The sequence below is a fragment of the Melospiza georgiana genome, chromosome 6 (assembly GCF_028018845.1).
Source record: "Melospiza georgiana isolate bMelGeo1 chromosome 6, bMelGeo1.pri, whole genome shotgun sequence".
Lineage (NCBI taxonomy): Eukaryota > Metazoa > Chordata > Aves > Passeriformes > Passerellidae > Melospiza > Melospiza georgiana.
The window spans coordinates 8,307,168-8,329,070 of NC_080435.1; the positions used below are offsets into that span (position 1 = coordinate 8,307,168).

At 43.2% G+C, this 21,903-nt stretch overlaps 1 protein-coding gene across 2 annotated transcripts; it reads left to right on the top strand.

The window, feature by feature from the left end:
* The first annotated feature begins 5,331 nt into the window (after nt 1–5,331).
* On the top strand, nt 5,332–21,521 carry SYT13 (synaptotagmin 13). Of its 2 annotated transcripts, none has more exons than XM_058026594.1 (6): nt 5,332–5,868; nt 10,866–11,088; nt 13,004–13,144; nt 14,673–14,986; nt 19,196–19,325; nt 20,050–21,521. In XM_058026594.1, exons 1-6 carry the CDS (start codon nt 5,686–5,688, stop codon nt 20,352–20,354), a joined length of 1,296 nt encoding a protein of 431 aa, XP_057882577.1. In that variant the 5' UTR covers nt 5,332–5,685; the 3' UTR covers nt 20,355–21,521. The 2 variants fall into 2 exon arrangements, with proteins under 2 accessions (XP_057882577.1, XP_057882578.1); XM_058026595.1 differs by having other exon boundaries at nt 13,010–13,144.
* The last annotated feature ends 382 nt before the right edge of the window (nt 21,522–21,903 follow it).

Consider the following 21,903-nt stretch of genomic DNA (forward strand, 5'->3'; position numbering starts at 1 on the left):
AGAGTTCAATGGAGAAACAGGAAATCTATCTGTGTGTTATCTGCTCTCAGCAAGATACCCTCCCCATATAGGAAAGCATTTACTCATTTGCTTAACTTCACCTGCTAACTGGGCTCACACTTAACCTTTTGTCTGCCACTTTACCAAACAACACTCCTTTCAGTTGCATTTCCAGTGATACATTTTTCTGTCTTTCTTTCTTTCACTTGGGTCTGTCCTGAGCTGGAGCTGACATTTTCTTTCTGAATCTGCATTACTGAGGTGCTGAGACCTCACCTAAAGCAATTCACATGGTAAGGCAGAGATATTGTTTTTTTGCTGGACTATGTGGTATGATGTGACCTTCTAAAGCCACTTTTCTCTTTGCAGCTGGCCCCTTGATGCTCTCAGAGGAATTGTGATTTTTTTGAAAACTTGCCTTATACAATAATATTCTCTTCACATCCCACATGCCCCCCATATACATATGGAACAACACAGGATAGCACATCGGTGTATAACTGGTGGCTCAACTTCAGTGTAGACAACAGCTGAACAAAAATAGTCCAATAAAAACAACCTGCACAACTCTAATCTTGATTTCAAAACCACCTGTGATGGACAACCCTGCGCAATCCCCTAGAGACTGCTCCCACAGAAATTATGCTGGCTGTTGGAAATCTGCAACGTTTCCACTCTGAGTTTATCTGCATCAGCTTCTGGCCATTAGCTCCTGGAAACACAGTGTTTGCTCAGCAGGAGAGAACCTCTATCATCAAAGGTTTATTTCACAACTGGGTGCTTAAGGATTTTGACCAAGACACCCCTTAGCCTTTTCATCAATAAAGAGACTCTCCTTCTTGAGGCACACTTTGATCCACTGTCTCACACCCCTTAATTCATTCATGTGGTGCTTTCCTGAACTCTCTCTAATTTTCCTACTTTTCTTATAGTGTAGCATCTCTAATAGCATCCTGCTACAGCAGTCACAGCAATGCCCAATTCTCATACTACAGACCTTTCCTATTCCTCCCCAGTTTTTGCTTTTTGGCCCTTTCTCTCTACTTTCTAGTACTGAGTCTTCCACCCTCTGGCAGTATTCATCCAATGTTGCTGCAAGGGATGGAAGAGACGTACAACAGTCAGGTTTACAGTGGTTGCTGGTGACAGGAGGTACATGGCAGCCTCCTGAAACAGGTAGACAGCCATATTTTTCCCACAGATCTCCTGATTCCACAGATTTTAATCTCAGGACAGTGTGGTGTCCCAGTACAGAATCATTAACCACAAACTCTACACTGCACTAGCTGGACCCTCCACAGTGCTAAATCCTTATCATCATCCTGAGGGTAGAACTGTGGCAAAAGACTACACAGACAGCAGGCAGGTGCTCCTGTAAGTCTGGAGGTTCCAGGAGTTCTACATCTCTTAACATCAGATGAAGCACCACACCCTGAAGCTCATTTTGTTGAGGCTGATTGTCTTATAGCTTCCTTTTAGAAACTGAGTCTTTGTTCTTCCCTTATTTACTTAATTTACTTGATTTATATCTATAGGTCTGCTTCAGTGACAGTGATGGAGGGACCAAGCCCACATTCCTCTCACAGATCTTCCTTCTTTATTTTCTTTTTGCATATGAATATGCAGAGACAGCTGCTTTGTCTTAATAGTGCTGCAAAGGATTATTTCAGCGGTTTGTTAATACTTAACCATCTGGGGGAGGAACACTTCACCACTTGGAGGAAGACAGAATCTCTTTCTTAAAGATTTTACAACCTGGGGTAACAGCACACAATGGCATAAGGAGTCAGATGCAGTCATTGCAAGCACAAGCACTTTTGTTTTCACAATATTTCATTTCCTTATACAAAACGCATGGCAGCCTTATGTGGTCTTCTCTTACTAACTGACTATTTCAGTGCCCAAAATGGATGATGTAAACACCTTGCTATGATCTGGAAAGTTATTTTAGAGCACCGTTCTGTTCAAACTGTTCCATTTCTGAAGCACAGAATCGCATAACAAGTCAATACAAGTGAAAACATGAGCTTACACCTTCAGGCTAAATCTGGCTGTCACAAGGGTTTCCCCCCACCAAAAAAAAAAGCTTGAACAACTTTCCCATTTCCATCTGTTAACTCACACTTCTGCTTGGTGAAATGCCTCAGTGAGAAACAGAGTATCTCTGATACCAGCCCCTGATGGAGTGGAGTAGGCTGAGTCAGGGAAAGTAGTGTGCAAACATCTTTCATTCAGATGTATATCAGCTTTTCCTTCGGGATTCTGGCACTTTAATTTGTGTCTTCAGTTGTCAAAATAAAGGTTGAAAATCCCACCTGCTTATTCAAGTGGTTGGCAGTTATATTAAAGGGCTTCTTTTTTTTCCTTTTTTTTTTTCTGTTAAAGCATGAACTACAGCTAGGCAATGCAAAAGCTCTTGTAATTCTCCATGTGATCTGTACTACCAAGTCTTCATTCAGAGTAAGCCAATGAACAGAAAGGCCCAAAATGTCAGCAGAAGAGCTCACAGCAGGAACAAAGATTCTATAGGCACCAAAGGTTTACTGATACCTTCTGTTTTGCCATCGCAGAGTATTCCTGTCTGAAATACCAGAAGCTGAAAACCATGTATGTGCTTTTGTCATTCTTATACATACCTTACATCAGAATCTAGAGAAAATATGTGGATAGGATGACTGTGAAATATGTTGTCAGGCCTGAACCTGTCCCTAAAACCTGGATTCCAGAAACAAGCTTTCATCTTTCTGCCTTGGCAAGTCTCTTTCTTATGGCAGATGTGACAGATAAAAAAGCTATGTGATTCTGGACAGTATCAGTGTGAATGGCCAGTGAGAAAGTTCCAATTTTATTCTACTACTGCTTTAAAGAAAAATAAGCAATTTAATTATTAGCTGTTGAAACAAGCAAAGATGACTTTGAAACACTCTTCTGGCCCATTTTTTTTAGAACAGAATGTGCTAAAAATAAGCAACCATGCAGTGGCAGTACATGCCAAAGCTACAGTTAAATTATGTATCTGTACATGCATCAGTGCACACACAAAAATCTGAAATCTTTGGCCTGTCACTTGTAGAAGCTGATAATACTGATAATATTCAATGTCTGGGGAGAGCTTCTTTGTTTTCCTAGCAATAGCAGCAAAAGGCTGTTGGCTGTCTGTTAAAATATTTGACAATGATTCTGTATCTATTACATTTCACATCAAATACAATTTCTGGGAAGGAAAACTTAATCTGCCTATATAAGCAGGCAGAAAATATCTCAGAGATTTTGCTATTAAATTATTGTCTTGCAGAGATACTTTGCTGTGACCTTACTTCTGCAACATGTTGTAAGCAGTCTTTGCATAATTCTCAGAACAGCTTGTGGGAAACACATCAAGATTGCATTTCATGAATGGACTGAATGCCTTCTTCACTCCAAATCTCTCTCACTGTATTCTACCCTTAACAGAACCTTCTTCCTTTCCATGTGGCTTCCAAATCTCTGGGGTCTCTGACCTAGCTGTGTGAGATTTCATTGGCATTTCTAGGAAGAACCCGTCCTGTGGAGGAAATCAAAGGCATCTGAAGAGTGTGTCCATCTTTTTTGTCATCTTTCAGACTCTTCTCACTTTTGCTTCTGTTGAGTGGTGGTAGAAGTCCATAACAGCTTGGTTCAATCTCTAAACTCTAGATGAGACCTCATGGCACCATGATTACAATGTCAACTGTTCACTGCGGGCTGAATGAAACAGCTGTTAGATAAGTCAGCAAATTGTTGGAACAGTCTTCTTGTGGCAGAGAAAACACACATCAGAAGAGGTAAGCACAAGGATGCTACTCAAGGCTATGGAATCTCCTGAGATACAAAAAACAAGAAGCAAGGGGATTGTTTAGTCAGATTTCTCAGCCTCCTCTGTGTGATGTTCTTCCCACTGCTGAGCACAGGGAGAGGTGTGCCACTGGCCCAGCCTGGTGCACACAACTTTTGTTCTTGTAGACAGAGGACAAAGCTCAAGGTTTTCCCTCTGTGGGCTGAGCTGAGAGACCAGTTTCCACAGGCTCAGCAGTTTGTCAGGGAACTGCCTCTGCCTAAGGAGTCCATTGGGATTTGATTCTTGATGGGGGGTCAGGGGGCTTGGAAGCGAGGGGTGAGACATGTCTGACAAGCCAGGTAGGGTGAGGAGAAGGGGAATGTTCACTGCAGCCATCAGCATGCTGCAGTGCTACAGAGGAATCTAACAATTAAAGTGAGGGAAGATGTGCGAGGGAAGTTTTGTTCCAGGGAGGTGAACATGTCATCAAGGAACAAAGGCTGCGTGAGTTGTCATGAATAAGATGAGAAGCATCAAAGAAAGAAAAAAATTAAGAACAATCTATGCAAAACCTGAGCTACAGAAGGATCAAAACACCTGAATTTCTAGACAATTCTCTGTACATAGGTAATTTGTTTTCCTGATCCATGGGCATCAGCTATATTCCAAAATAGAATTACAAACTCCTAGTAGAATCAGTAGAACTGGGTATTTTTGGAATATTTTGCATTTTGCTGACTATTTTCACTCTGGCTGAGAGATATAGTGACCAGAATTATAATCACCTTCTGGCCACTAGATCCTCCCTGTGAAGTACCCAGAAAAGGGTAGTACATGTCATGAGAAATACATCAAATGGTGGCATGTATTATCCTCCTCCCCAAGCTGGGCATTCTGAGAAATAAGGCAAAAATAAATGAGTCAGAGGAAGATAATCACTCCATCACCTCAAGAGAAAACTGGGACGGACATCTAGCTCTTTAAGTCTATTCATGCAGGTTCTTCTGTGCTCAGCAGCCCACTGCCTGACACCAGTGTGGTAAGCACTATGACTAATATCTAGCATATGTTGTTTGCTTTCTCATTTTCTCCAGAGGAAGCAGCATATGCACTAGTGCATCTTGTTTGGTAGGATTTTCTGCTCTCTTTCTAAACAGAGGTGCTGCTCTGCATTTATCCTGCAGAAGCAGCTCCAAAAGGTTCAGACCCTGTGCTTTGAGGTGGTGAGGCATGGGACAGTGCTTAATTCTTGCCTGTGTTTGTTCTGCAGCCTCTGAAGGATGAGAAAGTTTTGCCTGACTTGTACAGAGGCTTTACTGTGACTACAGAGTTATCGTGCAGTGCTATCATAACACAGCTTCTCAGGCCAGCAGCTTTTGGCAGTCACTATCTTTGCCTTAAGACAGAAAAATGCAACCTCTTGAGCATATCAGCAAGCCAGCCCCGAGAAATATTGCTAGAGAGATGATCAAACACTTGGATGCACTTTCTGTGAGTTAGCTAGCAAGGCCAGCCCCTTCTGCTGACGTCTTTCCTTTCTATCACACATCAGACTTTTCCCAGTGGAGCTGGAGAACAGGCTTCAATGAAAACTGCCTGTTTGCAGCTATATGGAGATTGCAGGCACCACAATTACTATTTCCTCTCCCTGACCTGGAGCAGCAACTCCATCAGCAGGATAGAAAGGTAGCCTTGTTGCCTAGCAAAGGTGGGGTGATTTATCTGTGTGTCTAGATTGGTCCCTTTGCTGCAAAGAGAATTGCTTTCAGACTTCCAAGGAGAATGAAGCCAGGCTAGAATTCGGAGTGGATGTGAGAGAGCTCCTCTCCCAGGGAGTAGAAAGAGCCACAGGGGTCTCTGTGCTTTCTGTTCCTGTGCAGCACAGGACAATGGTTTTGTCTGCTCCAGTTATAGCCCTGGGGGCTACCTTAGGGACTGCAACTAGCATCCTTGCCCTCTGCGGCCTCACCTGCTTCTGCAAATGCAAGCAACCTGGGAAAGGACTCTCAGAAAAGGACCAAGAGGACGAGACGGAAAATACTAAGCCCAGTGTGCTTCAGCCAGTCCAGCAAGTAAGACACAGTCTCTAATTTACTCTGTGATTTTTCTTTAAAGGCAGAGGGTGGGAGTGCAACTTCCCTGTTAGGCTACTCAGCATGTGATTTATGCTGCCTGTTTATCTGCTTACTGTGTTTGGGATATAACAACATGCCAGTGGGAGGAGGAGTGAAGGAAAAACAGAGATGAGCTGGGTACCAGAGAATTACTGGAGCAGCTGCCACGGAGCCAGAGAGAAAGCTGCTAATGGCAGAAACAGGGGATGAGGACTGGAAATGCTGCTTAGTTGTTAAAATAGATCAAAAGAGAAATAATTTCCTAAGAACAGAAGACTGGACTGTACCAGGTGGCACGCAGCATTGTGAAGAGGAGGTGGCTTCTGCTGAGATCTCATGTAGCAGCTATTTAATTCTATTCACAATATCTCATAGTTCCCTGTCAACAGCTGGTTTCTCGTGAAAACCTTCCCTCCTCCTCCTTCTGCCCTTCCAACTGAGGGGATTAATTATGTGTGAAGTTAAAACAAGGCATTGAAATCATAATAAAAAGCAAATGAGAATCTAGATTGTGATGACTGGACAGTCTCATCACATTGTGAATTTCTTTTTCAGTTATTGTAAAAGCAATGTGGAGTATGGATAGTGTCAGGGATCCCTGTGTGCTCTTTCATTTTTGTTAGAATCCAAACAGACTGATTTACTCCTGAGCCCAGGGCAAGAGGGAGTTAGGGGAATTATAGAACACTTTTAATACACTTATTAATGGGAATCTCTTCTTCAAAGGGAAGTGTTTGATGATTTCCTCGGTTCAATGTGGTCTTTAGAATAAGCTATAGCACTGGTCAGTGTCTCTGAAAGTATTGCCTGTTTGCTGTTGCTCCTGATATTTGTTTATGCCTGTGTCCTTTCCACTTTGACCTAGCCATTCAACCAAGCGTTGTGCCATAGTAGCCCATTCCAAAGACCCATGCTCCATTGTATAACAGTCTTTGTTTGCCTTTTAATTATTTGAGCTGACTGTTATTTTTGGATTCTTAAAGAGTGTAGCTGGAGTCCTAATTGAACTCCTCTGTAATGTTTGTAATTAAATATTCAGTCTTTCTCTGGCTTCCACTCTTACCCTCAAAGCACAAAAGAACCTTGGCACCCTCGTGTTCTTGTTGCAGTTTATGCTGAGGAAAGACGACCAAATCTGTAAACAATATTGTGAGAACTGGTGCAGATTCAGAGAATGGCATTAGCAGACCTTGTGGTTGCTGGAGAGGGGAGGAGAGCTGTGAGACGATGGCTCCATTGACCATGGATTAACTTCTGCATGGAGCTTAGGACAAGAGATTGCTGCTAATTCCGAGCCTCCCTCCATGAGCATGGTGAATAACTCCTAGTACCTGTTTGAATTTTCCTAGGATGAATTTCATCTGCTATTCTGTTTGATAGCTTAGTCATGTCCCTTTCATGCTCCTTTCTTGTCTTTTCTACCCCATACAGGGCATTTGCTAACACCTGTATACAAGAATGTACAATGATGCAGAGATTTTTCCAAGTTTAATGTTAATGTGAATGAAAAATGTGTAACTTTGACAGCCACATCACTTTCCAAAGCAATTTTCCTAGCTGTTGTCTGCAGCAACACAACCCACAGATAACTTTACCATCAGGCTCTTTCTATGAGAGTTTGATGTTGTAATCTCCAAGCCCAGAAACATCTCAAATCCTCCTTTTAACTCAATTCTTAAACTGGGCTTTTTTCTTTTATACAGCTTTTTGGGAAACATCTTGGGAAAGTGTTAATCCATCCTGAATCTTGTCCATGGGGGTGCTATCCTGTTTGCAGGACTGAAATAAGCACTGTGTCTCCATATTGTTCAGTTAAGCTTCCACTACTCAGCAGCTTACAGTTATGGTCCTCAAAATATGTCTACATTCATAAGTTTTGCCATGACTTAATCCAGTATTTGACCAACAGGGGATAAAATTATTCAATCTGCCCTACTATTACCTGAGTGATTGCATTCTTTCAGCATTGTAGACTGTTTAATTTGAAGTATTATTTCCAATGTTGCTGGCTTTATGTTTTTTTTTAAAGAAATCTGGACATATTATAGCAGCCGAGTGAACATTCTCTCACAGAAAGTGCAAAATGTTCTTAGTTTGCATATTCCATATGTTTAGCAATTCTTTCCAATTAAAATAATTTTCTTGCCAGGAACATGAATTCTCCTATGCTGTCACTGAATCAGAATCAGTCTCTATATCTCCAAGAAATGAATTTCAATTTGAGTTCTGAGCTTGTGAAATTTTATTATCTCTGTGTTTATAAATTGTTCTGTAGGGACTTTTTTTTCTGACTGCATTAGTACACAGTATGTCCTAGTCAGTGTTGGACACATTTAATTATTGAAACCTGTCAGGGCCACTGATTCTGATAAACACAGATGACAAAAGAAAGATGTAGCAAGTCTGCATTTTATTCACTTGGCATGTCTCCCATGACAGTGATGCTTGTATTTGCTATAGACAGAGGCTCCCCATGGACATGCCCTGCATACATAAGGAGGAGAAGTTCAAACACAAACATACATCTGCAAAAATCTGCAAAACAATGAGAAATTGCTCTAAATTTGCAAAGTCTCAGCAAAGCCTGCATAATGAAGATTCCTAAACACATCTAACAATGGCAACAGTCTGGTGCTTTGAGTGACACTGGGCAGGGACACAGAAGGATCATTTGCAGCCGCCTTGCTCCTTTTGGTTCACTTGCTTTCATGCATTTTTGCAGAACTCTCTGAACTCCTCTGCACTTGTCTTTATTTAAGACACAACTGCTGAGTTGCAAAGGAAGCTTCCATAGGGCACTGCTATGTAACTGGATTAGCACACAGCACTTGGGAAAAGAGCTGGCAGCAACATAATAAACAGAGGCAGATGCAGTTGGAAGAGGGGGTGGGCTAGTCCCACTGTGCTTGCATATGTCTCTCGTCTCTAATTCTGCAGAGCAGACAGACAAGAGGAATATTTAGACCCAACAGAGTTCTTAGATGCTGTGTGCTGACGGATTTACCTGGCAAGGTATTTAGCAAGAGGAAGAAGAGATTGTACTAACAATAGCTCAAATTTGTGTGGTGCTTGTCATCCCAAAGGATCTGGAAGTGCTTTGTGTGCTGTCAGCACAGAGCAATACAGACAGGAAGCTCCAGTGTGTGGCCAGGGAGTGGTAGGACAGCAACTCCACACACTGTGTGTGTGCTGGCTGTAATGCTTCTGCACAACAAAAGCAACCTGCCTTTTCTAGCTGCTGTCAGTGATTCCTCATGTGTTCTGCTTGGTTGGTTTGCTTTAATTTTAGAAGAATGGAAAACTGTATTTAAAGTTTGCATGAGTAACTTCACATTTCCTAGGTATTTTAGGACTGATGAGGCTCACATCTCTATAAGAGGGTTCTCACTTACAGCCCCACACCGTGTAATTTACATAATAGCTAAACTCAACTGCATGCTAGGTGAGGATGGCACACAATGACGTCTTTCTTTCTCAGCCCACTTCTCTTTCAAAGCCCTTAAAATTAGACAAGGCAAGATGCTATGTTGCACAGTAGACTTCCTAAACACTGGTGCACTGGCTGCCTTGAGAAGATGGAGTCACTGACCTAATTAGTTCCCCACCACTGCCGAGTGTATGCAACCAGGATCTCCATAAGCAGGATACGACTAGGCTAACATGCCAGACAGCCCTCTTTCTTCAGCTCTGTTTCTTGAGAGGTAGGTGTGCTTCCTCTGGACATACAAGCTGGGACCAGGAAATCCCAACACAGACAAGAGATTCAGGGCACCATCTACTTTCATTATTAATAGGAAACAATAAGACTAATTAAAAACTTTAATTACAGTTATGCACCTTTTCTGTCTTGCCCTCAATCTTTACCAAAAATAGGTTAGCAGGCAGTAGGTTAGAGATAATCCCACTGCACAATAATCAACCTAAATGGCTATTTTATTTGTGGTTTTTGTCTTCCATGTTTTGGAAACATTAATAACATCTGTTGCAAGGGCTGGGGTCACTTGCTAGTCAGCTTTTGTTCTTCCCCATCAATGAATCCAACTATAAATGAATCATGAATTATTTAAATTTTAAGAAAGGCGGGATCCTTTCTTGGGACATAAGCAGAAGAGAACTGTTCTATTTCACTAACATTTTTTTGTTGTTTTGGGAGAACAGTAATGCCTTTTCTGCCAGCCTTTGCTTGGACTACCCGAGCATCTTGCAGGTTCTTCTGCTCATCCCATGTTCACGATTCAGCAGGGAATTGAAGTGTTAAAAACAAAATCAGACATCAATCCAAATTTCAGTGCTGGTATAATAAAGGGGGAATGTGTGTCTGATGGTCAGATGGAGCTCTGGTCCACAGAACCAAGAGCCTGAGATGACCACTGAATCAACTTCTCTTGGTTTGCCTGTCCAGGGCTCATTTGTTCAACAGCTCTCCTTAGTCTTGTTGCATCATGGTCATACTTGCTCCATGTTTGATTTATATCTTTCCACTCCTAATGCTTACTATATACTCACATAAAATATTCTGGATTCTGGGAGATGTCTGTAGCCTCTTGCTCTTGGATTTGAATTCAAACATCAAGTAAAAACTGCCATATCTTAATCAAAGCAAAATTAACTTTGTGGTCAATTTCTTTACTAAAATGAAAGGATTAACTTACGAAAATATTAACTGATACCAGAACAGAGGAAAAATCAAATTATAAGAAACATATCTTTTTCTTATAGTAATCAAACATCTGTAGAGGAATAAATCTGAAAAGAAACACACCAAGTACAAGGTATGAGTGTTGGCAAGAAAGTCTCCAGACATACAGGCAGTGGTTTCTACAAGCCAAGAAAAAAATGATGGTAGGACTGACCAGAGGCCCTGCTTTTTTCCTGTCTCAGCTCATCTAACGTTAAGAGAATTGGAGGAGTTAATATAATTTGTGCAAAGTAATAAACAAAGTTTAAATTTTCAGTTCAACATTAAGAAAACTGCAGAGCCAGTCCAGCCTCGAGCACTTCTGAAGTTTCCCAACATTTATGGCCCCAAACCAGAAGTAACTTCACCTGAAATTGTTAACTACACACAGTACTCTCTGAAGACAACTGAAGAACCAGCTCCTGGGAAACATACTGCTTTGGATGAGAATAGGATGAAGATACAAGTCAATGAAGAGCTGTTTGTTCTCCCTCAAAACGGTAGGAGCTTTTGGTCTTCAAACTAACAATTGCTTTAGTGGGTATGGATCTGTAATACTTCTAAGCATAATGTGATTATTGTCAGATAAATAATGTGGAATTTATCAGATGCTTTTCACTTTCTTATCATGAGCATTCTGAGTTTTGCTTTCAACACATTTATTTAGTAGAAGGTAGTAATGGAGCTCATAAGGACATTCTGATAACAAAGCTGTAGCTGTATCTTGTTGCAATTTTCGATTCTTTTTTTTTTCTTTTTTACCTAAACATTTTTTGGTTTGAAAAATCTGTCTCCCTGGTAGCAGACATTTTGTAGAAAAGCACATTTAGTGCAGTTGTGCTGCGAGCAGCAGCCAGAGTATGTGTGAAATATCTGGACAAAATTAGGCAGAGTATCTCCTCCAGGTCAAACGCTAGCTGTCCAACAACTGTCCTTGTCAGGGATAGTGGAGATCAAAGCTTCTGATTTTCTCTCCTCCTTTATTTCCTTGGTTTGGTAAGATGTTCTTGGCTTATTGTAATGTGCAGTGAAACTGAAGGCTGGCACCTCAAAGGCTTTTGCCAAACAGGGTTCCTGTTTCCCAGCCAGCCCAAAGGGTAACACTCCCAATCCTGAAACATAAAATTTCTAGAGCCTGAGAGAAAATGCAATCTTAATTATTTGCATCTGGCAACATGTTTGGGTTTCTTCCATACTGATTTTTAACTTCACAGCCATATTTTAACAGGGTAATTTACTCTTATGGTTACCACTTTAATAAAACCTTCCTGAAGATTTGCCAGAGAGACAATGCCATCTGCCATTATTTTTGCAGAGTATTATTTTTAGTTGTTTGTAATTTTTTGAGATTACATTTTTGCCCTTCAGGAAGGACAATTGCTAGCTTCAACCCTCCAACCTGAGGCTTGTGAGTACAGAAAAGAAAGTGCCATGGCAAGCAGATGCATTGGAGGAAGAGACTGTCTGAGCCACATCCTTAGGTGTCAGGGAAAAGATTATAAGGGTGGAAAGGATGAAAGATGATGGCTGCATTTAGGCTAAAGCTTTATATAAGTGTTGGTGTAAGAGCCTCTCTGCACTGCTAATGGCACAAGCAAGTTTCCTTCCTGCTCTGCCTGATTATATAGCTCAAGTGTTGCTAAAATTAAACAAGAATTGTTGCGTTCTCCTTTTGATGCCACAGTGACCTGGTCTGAACTGTGGCTGAGATTTTTAGGAGGAAGTGTGCTGGTCCCACTATTGTTTTCTGTGTGAATTGGAACTGACCTTGCAGATAACAGCTTTGGATGACAAAAATCTCTGGCTTTCTTTTAGTCTTGCAACTTGCTTTATTTCAGTATGAAATACATACTCAGCTCCAAATTTATGCATGGAGAAACTGCCTTATGGATTCCAAAGTTCATTGCCTTTAACCTGGTCAGGTGCTATGGAAATGGATGTTTTTTGCATGACAAAGACTTCATTGTTAAAAGAGGAACAAAACGAAATGTTTAGAGAATGTCTGACCTAATGCAGAGTTGCACAGCAGTTCAAGAGCAGACTCACAGTCTCACTGCAGAGAACATAAGATTTAATTTAATAATGCCAGTTGACAAAATATAAAACAATATAACAAGTAATGGGTGTTGTTCAGACACTTTGGCCTAGTCATAAGGTAAAAGAGCAAGTGTATGAACCATCATAGAGCACAAGGTGGTGGAGGGCAGAAGTCTTGTCCAAATGCTGTAGAAAGAGCTGAAAGTGCAAGAAAACAGAACAAAAAGGATGCATTATGATGGACGAAGAAGGAAAATAAATTATAGTCCTGCATGCAAAGTGCAGAAAAAGTGTGACATTTCGAAAAGTCAAGTCAAGAGAAAGTGGATTTGCTGAGTTGGGAAGGGGAAGAGCTGCTCGCTAAAGGGTTTATTTCAGTTCCAGGTGTGGTGAAGGACGTGTGCGTCACGGAGCCCCTGAGGCCCGAGCGGGCAGGCGGCGCGCAGCAGGCCCCCGAGCTGCACTACTCCCTGCTCTACGAGCCCCAGCGCGCACAGCTGCGCGTGGCCCTCCTCCAAGGTAAGGGCCGTGGCCCAACACACACGGTGACTACGCTTAGAGACACTTAGAGACACTTCCCCTCCTGTCTGAAGGCCAACTGGTGCCCTCAGGACCACTGGAGGTTTCACTGGTGCTGGGCTTGCAGAACAGGAATAGCTGTCAATGTCACTGCTTGAAGAGAGGGTGTAGCTTGGGGAGAGTTGTTCGCACAGCTTTGTCAGGAAACAGGATGGGCTCCTCCAGTCCAAGACATGGTACAAAGCAACCTCCTCTTTTTATTTTTTCCTTTTGGGGGAAGAGGAACGGGGTTACTATCTCCTTCCTCTCCATACCTTTCATTCTTCAACCTGGTCCACTCCCTACTGCCCTTTCCTCAAGTCAACTCAAAGCCTGAGCTGGAGATACCAGACTTATTTTAAGTCCCTGTGGCAGCGCCTGGTCAGGCAGCCTGGCTCTGTGTCTCTCTCTGACAACTGCAACAGCTTCTCCACTCAGGGCTGGAGCATCATCAGTTCCTCTGGGAGGGTAAAATAAGCTGACTGAATAATTCATGCACAGTGTAGATCTCTGTGGAAACCTAATCAAATCACACCCTCTGAGGCGAGAATTGAAAGGGTGCTGAACGGCAGCCGCTGCCGCAGGCCTCCTGCCAGCAGCAAGCCCACAGCTGCCCCTCAGGATGGACACCCACGCTGGCTGGCTGCCACCCTGGCTGCCCCCTGTGCACAGGACCTGCTTGCCAGTGCTGCTCCCCTGAGAAGCCAGGAGAGCCCTGTGACCCACAGGTCCTGGCAGCTCAGGAGCAGCTGTCCTTGGACTGTCTGCAGCAGGGACAACAGTTTTTCCCTCAAAGCTGTGATATTCAATGACCCCTTGGAGGAGGGCGTGTTCCTCTTGCTGCTGGAGAAGGCAGTGCAGCTCTGTTGCTGCAACTGAAGAGGAGTGTGAAATGCCATTCTCACTCTAGACTTTTCAAAATAAAGGGGATATAAAATTAGGGATGAATGTCTCTTGATGCAGGTCTTTTGGGCTGTGGAGTAGCTTCTGATGGATTCATTTACCAGAGGTTGGACCAACAGAATGCAATAACCCTTAGACATTGGCCTGGAGGGATGGATGTGTGCCAAGGGAAGCTCTATCCCATCTCTGATGTCTGTGACTGACCTTCCTGCTTTTAAAGTCATTGTAAGAAGCTTTTTTTGTGTGCCAAGGTAAAAGTAAATGCGAACTGCCAACCCCTGTTTCACGCTGCCTCGCTTCAGTGCAGTTCTGCATCTTTCAACAAATGTGTTTCCTTGAACTCAGCTGTTGCTGTCCCAAACACTGGCAGCATCCTTCTGCACTGGCACTAGGACAGGGACATTGTGCAGCCTGAGGAAAACGCCACAGCATGGACTCACAGCTTAATCTGCCCCCACGCAGGCAGGAACAGGGGTCAATGTCTATGCAGCTGTTTTATTTTATGGCTGTCACAAAACAAGCAATTTAGCCACAGATATTTCAGGACTGTCTTTTGTGAGACGTCCTTACTATCCATCTTTTCCAGCTATGCATGACGGAATGAGCGGGGACCAAGACACTGGCTGCCATTGCTACATACTGGGCACCCTGGAGAGCAAGTCTGGCATTGCTGAGGCCCAGACGGAGCTGAAGAAGAAGGTACTTCACACCCTTTGGGAGGAGGTGCTGCAATTCCCATTAACAGAGGAGGAGATGCCAGGAGGAACACTGACTCTCACCCTGAGAAACTGTGACAAGTTCTCCAGGCACAGCATTGTGGGGGAACTGAAACTGAACCTTGCTGAAATGGAGGAATCCTTTGGGAAGGCCCAGTGGGAAAGGCTGAAGAGCCCAGAGAAGGTATGGACTCCATCTGTCGGTAGCTCAGAAACCCTAATGATTAAGAGTTTGGACAAGAGAAACCCTTTTTCTAGAGAGCTGCATGCGAGTGGGTGGCTTTATTTGTTTGGAGCAGGTTTAGAGGGGTGATGTGTGACTGCAGAGATCACTCAGCACAGCTCTGTGCTGGTCTGTAGCTCATCATATCAGAAACCCTTCTCTCTAATGCTCCCAGCTGTTAGTGTGTCACAACTCCCTCAACTCCTCCCCAAGTACATGACAATCTGACATTGGCATTTGTAATGCTCTGTCTAGGAAAAAGTGTGTGAGCTGCTGAGAATTACTGGTACAGGACCAGAGTGGCAAGAGCTGAAGTATCAGAGTGCCTGCACAGGAACTCTGCAAAGCTGGGTGTGGTAGGGCACCTGGTGGCACCCTACAGAGCCTTAATCTAGGAGTGAAATACATTGTTGGGACTGGAATGCTGGATTGAAGGACACTTACCAGAATCAATCCAGTGCTATTTGTTCTGGGAGATATCAAAATATCATTCATTGTATTGTGTTGGTTTCCTTAAACATTAAAACCTTCCTTTCTTCCCTTACCCACATTTTGCCAGTTGCACAGATGGGAAAAAATGGAGGGAAGAATTCCAACAGTTCTTGAAGCGGGTACAGGGGATGCTTCATGAGCACATTATAATTTCTTGCACGTTTCCTCAGGAGCCTTTTCCCAGCCATGAGCTAGGTTGTTCTTCTAGCAGCAGCAATTCACTTGACATGGCAGCAGGATGCTGCTACTGCTGCTGCTCACTCATCACAAGTGGTTCCTCTTGTAGTCTGCTGTGGTGCGGCTGAGCAATGCAAAACAACACCAGCACCACCACTAAGCACGATGAAACAAATTATTGCCTGTCACCATCAGGGGTGAGTGCTCTCCACTGTGAGCCGGCCACAGACACAGAGTACACTGTTAGCATTCCTGATTTCCAATAGGGCTGATTTATCTGATAACCACTTGAAAACTAACAGGACTGTCCACTCTAAAAAAACATCTGTCAGGGACAGAGGCAGCAGAAACAAACGGGTGGTCTGAATGAGTTTAATAAACTTCAAGCACAGGACTCACTATTTGTCTAATAGCTGTAACCCTCCCCCTCTCCCCCCACACTGAAGTATTTGCTTATTTAGCAATACACAAGGAACAGCCTGTTCACAGCAATGATAAGTTGTTACTCCAGTGCACCTGATGGAGTCCTGGTATACAGGGAATTCTGCCTTGGTCCAGCTTCACAACCACACACAGAAACAGTGCAGCATTCATTTCTTCTCCAGGCTGACAGCAGAAGGTTAACACCAGCAGTACTGCTGAACAGTGCCCCAGTTTGAGCTGAGGATGTGCAGTGAAAGCTGAATTTGCGTCATCTGGGACCTGAGAGAGCCAACCATTGCACAGATAGCTTATGTATACAGATCCTGAATCATTCGTTGAGAACCAGAGAGGGAGGGAGGGAGGAAGAGCTGATCAAAAAAGAGGAGCTATTTTTGACAGCATTCATCCAGGAACAAAGTTACTGAGCTTTGTCAAAAGTGTGACATTTCCTTGAAATGCCGGGAAGGGCAGAAATTTTGTTCTTACCTTCCCAGTAATTCTCCCACACACAAGGGAAGGAGCCCAGAGTGGAGCTTACAGCTAACCAGGTAATGCAATTAGCATTCAGGAATTCATTGAGTCCTGTGAGCAATGCAAAGAGTAGATACTGTAGACTGATATCCTTATCTTGTCTTCCTTCCCTCCCACTGTTTTGCTAATGACAGTAATGATAGTGGCTTGATGATAGTGTGTCCTTGCATAGCAACTTCCCTTTTGTGATTTCGTGGTGCCCTGCACGTAAATCATTGATGACCCCTTGTTGCTTTTTATTCATTTTGTATAGAAAGAAAGACTGAAGCTCTGATGGTTGTATGAATTTTCAGGATTTCAGCACAAAATGTAGGTTATGGATTTAATAGGAAAAAAGAAACAAAGAAAACAAAGCCCAGAAGGGGAAGTACCTCTGTTTTGGTCTGTTCAAACAAAACTCCAGCAGAGACCAACCATTGCAGGTTTTGTTTTCATGTGGATACAGGCTGGCCAAAAACTTGATCAGCACACTAGGAGCTAGAAAGTCATAGGTACAAGATGTGATCCGAGTACAATGCGTGTGTTTGTGTGTGTGTGCACGTCTACAGAGCCCCACCCCCTGCCAATCTCCACTGCATCTATCTGTGCCTGCAGCTACAGGAACCAAATTCTAGCCAACAGCTACAGAATGGGACCTGCTGAGATGTCGTGGGGGTAAATAAACAAAAGCAGCTTGTGACAAGCCTAAACGCTGGGTTTGCATTGAGCTGGTGTTTGGGTTTGTCCCTGAGTGTACAATTCTTTTGTAGTGGGCATACAGGCATTTGAAACTGCTTTTTTTTTATGTGTGGGCTTTTCTAAGTTCCACTTCAGTTTAAGACAGGATTCATATAAGTGAAATGCATACAAGCCCTTCATTGCTACCTGAGTGCATGAAAAACATATTTACTTGGGCTGACTTGGGATTGAATTTCAGGCTTCCTTGCTAATGCCCTTCCACCTGATTTGTGCAGGACAAATTAGTCATTCGAAGCAGACAGTGATGACAGCCATGTTTTCTGGAGAGTCAATCAGCTCATGGAGAGCACACAGGGGCCTGTCCTTGCCTGTTTTGAGAAACTGGTTGAAAACTTAATTTGAAATATTTATGGCTCACTTAGTAGCGACACTGCAGAGCACAGAAATAGCCTGGAGAGAAGGGCTGTCTATCCTCGAGGATGTAGAACACGCTAAGGAGCCCAGAATGAGTCTGTTGAATTGGCATTGGCTTTCTGGGACTCTTCTGGGTCATTAACCTCACACTAAACCAGATTTCTGTCACAAGCTCCCACTCACTGAGAGAATAACTACTCCCTTTTTGTTCCTTGCCATGGGCTGTCAGCTCTGCACACAATGGTGTGGGATTTTTCTCCTTCCCTGCTGGCTCCTGAGAAGGAAATGGCATTACTCTCTTATAGGAGAGCAGAGGTGGTGTGACTGTGTCCCTAGGCTTTTCCCCCAAGGGCTGCTTATCCAGGGCAAATGGAAGTAAGGTGAAAGGAAAGGGAAAGGGAAAAAGGGAGAGTCTCCCACAGGGGAAGCAGGGAGAGCTGCTCACAGTCCTGATGGAAGGCAGGTGGGAAGGAAGAGTGTGGGAATTCATAGAATCAGAGGGTTTTGGGAAAGCTGCAAAAGGCAGGCCTCAGAGACAGTAGAACTGTGATTAGAGCTAAGCAATAGCCATGAGATAGGTCAGCAGAAAAATTATGTGAAACATAGAAAAGTAAGGACAAATAGAACAATGGTCTGTGTATTAACGCTTGTCTAGAACAACTCCCTAAGCTACAGAAAAGTTTATCTAGCAAGATATTAGGAAGTTTTAAGCTTAATAATGGAGCTCTGTGCATTGTGTTTTAAGGCTTACAAGCAGGTATTGTATTTAAAATAAGCAAGCAGTGTTGTAACTGAAGGTATGTGTGGTTATTGGTTGGATAGAACTACTGTCAATGTGCTTTTGCTTTGTGTGATTGGTCAAAAAACTTTTAAAGTAAGTTGTAGCATTAAGTTCTTGGTCTGCTGCCTGGGATGTGAGCTGATGGTATCTTTCCATTGTCATAACCATGTAATGAGACTGATGCTGAAAAATAAAACAGCTCAAGGCACGTTCTGAGCAGTTCTGTCCTGTTTGTGATTTGTACTGTGCCCAGCTTGTGGAGGATTTCAGCTGGGCTAGGTTTTTTCTCATACAAAATAGGGTGTCAGGTAAGGTGTAGTCCAGCTCCAGGTCAGACATAAATACAGAGCAGTTAGGGGGTCTCTCAAATAGGAATTTCTGACTATTTGCACTGCATGTCAGCCCCAGATCTTCTTCTGATTAAATATTGCACTAAAAGTTGATGTCCAGAAGCAGCTACTTCCGGTGCCATAAGGATTCAGTAACTCACATTATGGGAGCCTTATGAGCCTCAGGCATCTTTGCCAGGTTTATTCTCATCCAGGGTAACTGGAAAGATCTCCTGTACAGAGAGAAAACTTGGTTGGTCCATGACCTTCCACCCATCAGTTGCTTTCCTAATGTTCTGGCCAAGATTATATAAAAATTAACCCTTTCTGTGTCTCCATTTCCAGGAGCCATCCACAGGCCATGGGGAGGTTCTGCTCTCTATTAGCTACCTGCCAGCAGCTAACCGCCTGCTAGTGGTGATTATTAAGGCTAAAAACCTCCATTCCAAGCAGCTGAAAGATCTCCTCGGAAGTGGTGAGTGTTATAGCAAGGAAACAGGTACTGTTCATTCTGCTATTAGGTAAATCTAGAAAGAAAGTGGGAAGGGTGAAGTCTAGCAGGAAAAAAAAGAAGTCTGGCTTAGAAAGCCAAAGAGATCTGAATAATTTCTAAAAAGTGAAAACCAAATGCCCCCTGACCAATATTTCTACTGTGCTGTCTCAGTCTGATGTCACCAGTGTAAATTCTCTTGCAATGTTTTTTATTTTTGGGTGCAGATTCAGGCATCACAATATAAAAAAATATTAAGATATTAGAGTGTCCAAAGGGGGGCCATAAGGATGGTGAAGGGCCTGGAGTGGAAGCCTTAGGAAGAGTGGCTGAGGTCACTTGCTCTGTTCAGCTGGGAGAAGAGGGAGGGAAGCCCCTCTTCATGGTCTTCAACATCCACAAAAGGGGAAGTGAAAGGGGAGGCACTGATCTCCTCTCTTGTGGACAGGGACAGGGCCTGAGGACATAGCATGGAGCTGAGTCAAGGGAGACTTAGCTTGGTCACAGCACCAGCCTGACTGATTGAGTTCAAAAAGCATTTGGACAACACTCTTGGGCACACGACATGATTTTTGGGGTGTTCTGTGCAGGGTCCGGAGTTGAACTCCATGATCCTGATGGGTCCCTTCCAACTCAGCCTCTTCTAGTCTAGTCTAGTCTATTTGTTGCATGCTCATTAACATGATGTCTCTCTCCCCTCCTTATACAGATGTTTCTGTCAAAGTGACACTGAGGCATCAGTCACTGAAGCTGAAGAAGAAGCAGACCAAACGTGCAAAACACAAGATCAACCCTGTGTGGAATGAGATGATCATGTTTGAGGTGCCTCATGAGCTCCTGCGTGCCTCCAGCGTGGAGCTGGAAATGCTGAGCCAGGATGGAGCTGGCCAGAGCCATGTGCTTGGCAAGTGCAGTCTGGGCTTACATGTCACAGGCACAGAGAGGAGCCACTGGGAAGAAATGCTGAGGAACCCCAGGAAACAGATAGCCATGTGGCACCAGCTCCACATGTAGGCTCATCATGATTCTGACAAGATTCCCACCAGGCCACAGAGCCTGGGAGAATAAGCTGGGTTTCCTCTTCCACCTTCACCGCCATGAAATTGCTCAGCACAGCATTCTTACTATTCCACCCTTTGCTGATCTTCCTGACCATTCTAGCCCAGGAAACTGTCTGGAAATGTATTTAAAGGACAGTCTCTCACCTAATCAAGTGGTTGTCTCAAACAATGGGTTGGCTGCCTGGATGATTTGAATTCGTTTTATTTACCTGCCCACTTTCTCTTCTGAGAGGTCGCTGTTTCTGTAGAGGAGCAGAGGGAAGGAAAGAAGAGCAAAGTTATCATGGAAATGTAAGCCCTTCATGGCATCTAGTGCTGTCACCCAAGAATCTTGATGAGTGTTGTGGCTCCATAATCACAAACACACAACTGTTTTATCAATCACTGCTTATCATAATGCTCCACAAGACTGAGAAATGAAGATCAGAGAACTGACTGTCGTGGCAGGCACAAAGAATGAGTATGAAAAAGAGAGTGAAGCCAAAGTGCAGTAAATGTATTCCTAGAAAAATACACAGAATGAAGGGAGAGAACAGAGGAAGAAGAAAGGGAGAGACAGTCAACACCCTCATCCTGTGCAGCCTTTGAAGCAAACACTGCCGAGCAAGAAGTCAAATACCTTCCTTTACTTTAGTTTCCTGGAGAGTTTGATACCTTGTATTTAAGATTCATGAAAACTGCTGAAAATATGAGTGTTTCAGGGACCCCTTATCAGAATACCTGCACCATTTATCTTTCTATGGTGTCATCCAGGAAGATCCTAAATACAGACAAAAAGTTATTGTTGATGTTACCTCCTAAAACTTGGACCAAAACTTTCTGTTTACTGCCATATTTTCTGTCTGGGTTTATCCCAAATTTCAAATATGCTATTTATATTCCAGGCAACATCTAAAATTGGGCAAAAGAAGTGGGATCATTCCATACCTTAGCAACTGATAGATGGTTTTGGTTTGACAGTTAACTATTGCACTCAAATCCTCATACCAGCATTACTCAAAGACAACCCTTATTAACTGCCATGTATTTCATCACTTCCAGACAGAAGGAATTCACCAACCAGACAGACTCTCCAGGGCTTGTTTTTTGTGTGCAGTTTAAAAATTTGATGTGGCTTAAATGTTACTTCTGACTGTCCTTTTTTTTGTGTTTCCAGATGGACTGAAAGTCTGGCATTGGCAGTGATAATGTCATGACCCTATAAGCACACTGCTTGTCTTACTACTTTTTTTCAAGTAGTAGACACAACTATAGGGGACTTCCATGGGGACAAGGCATCCAAAAATCTGGAAACAGAACCATATAATTTGTAGCCCTGAAAATCTCAGAGAGCTTCATATTTGCAGGGTCAGATTGCTTCTTGTTTAAATCAAAATATTAAGCTAACCTTTAACTAGTATCCATCCCATTCTGATGGTGCAGTCTAGCAGCTTGTCAAGGGAAGGCTGCCATCCTGTTGGCAAAGAGAAAACAACAGAACCAGTGTCTGAAAACTGGCTGAA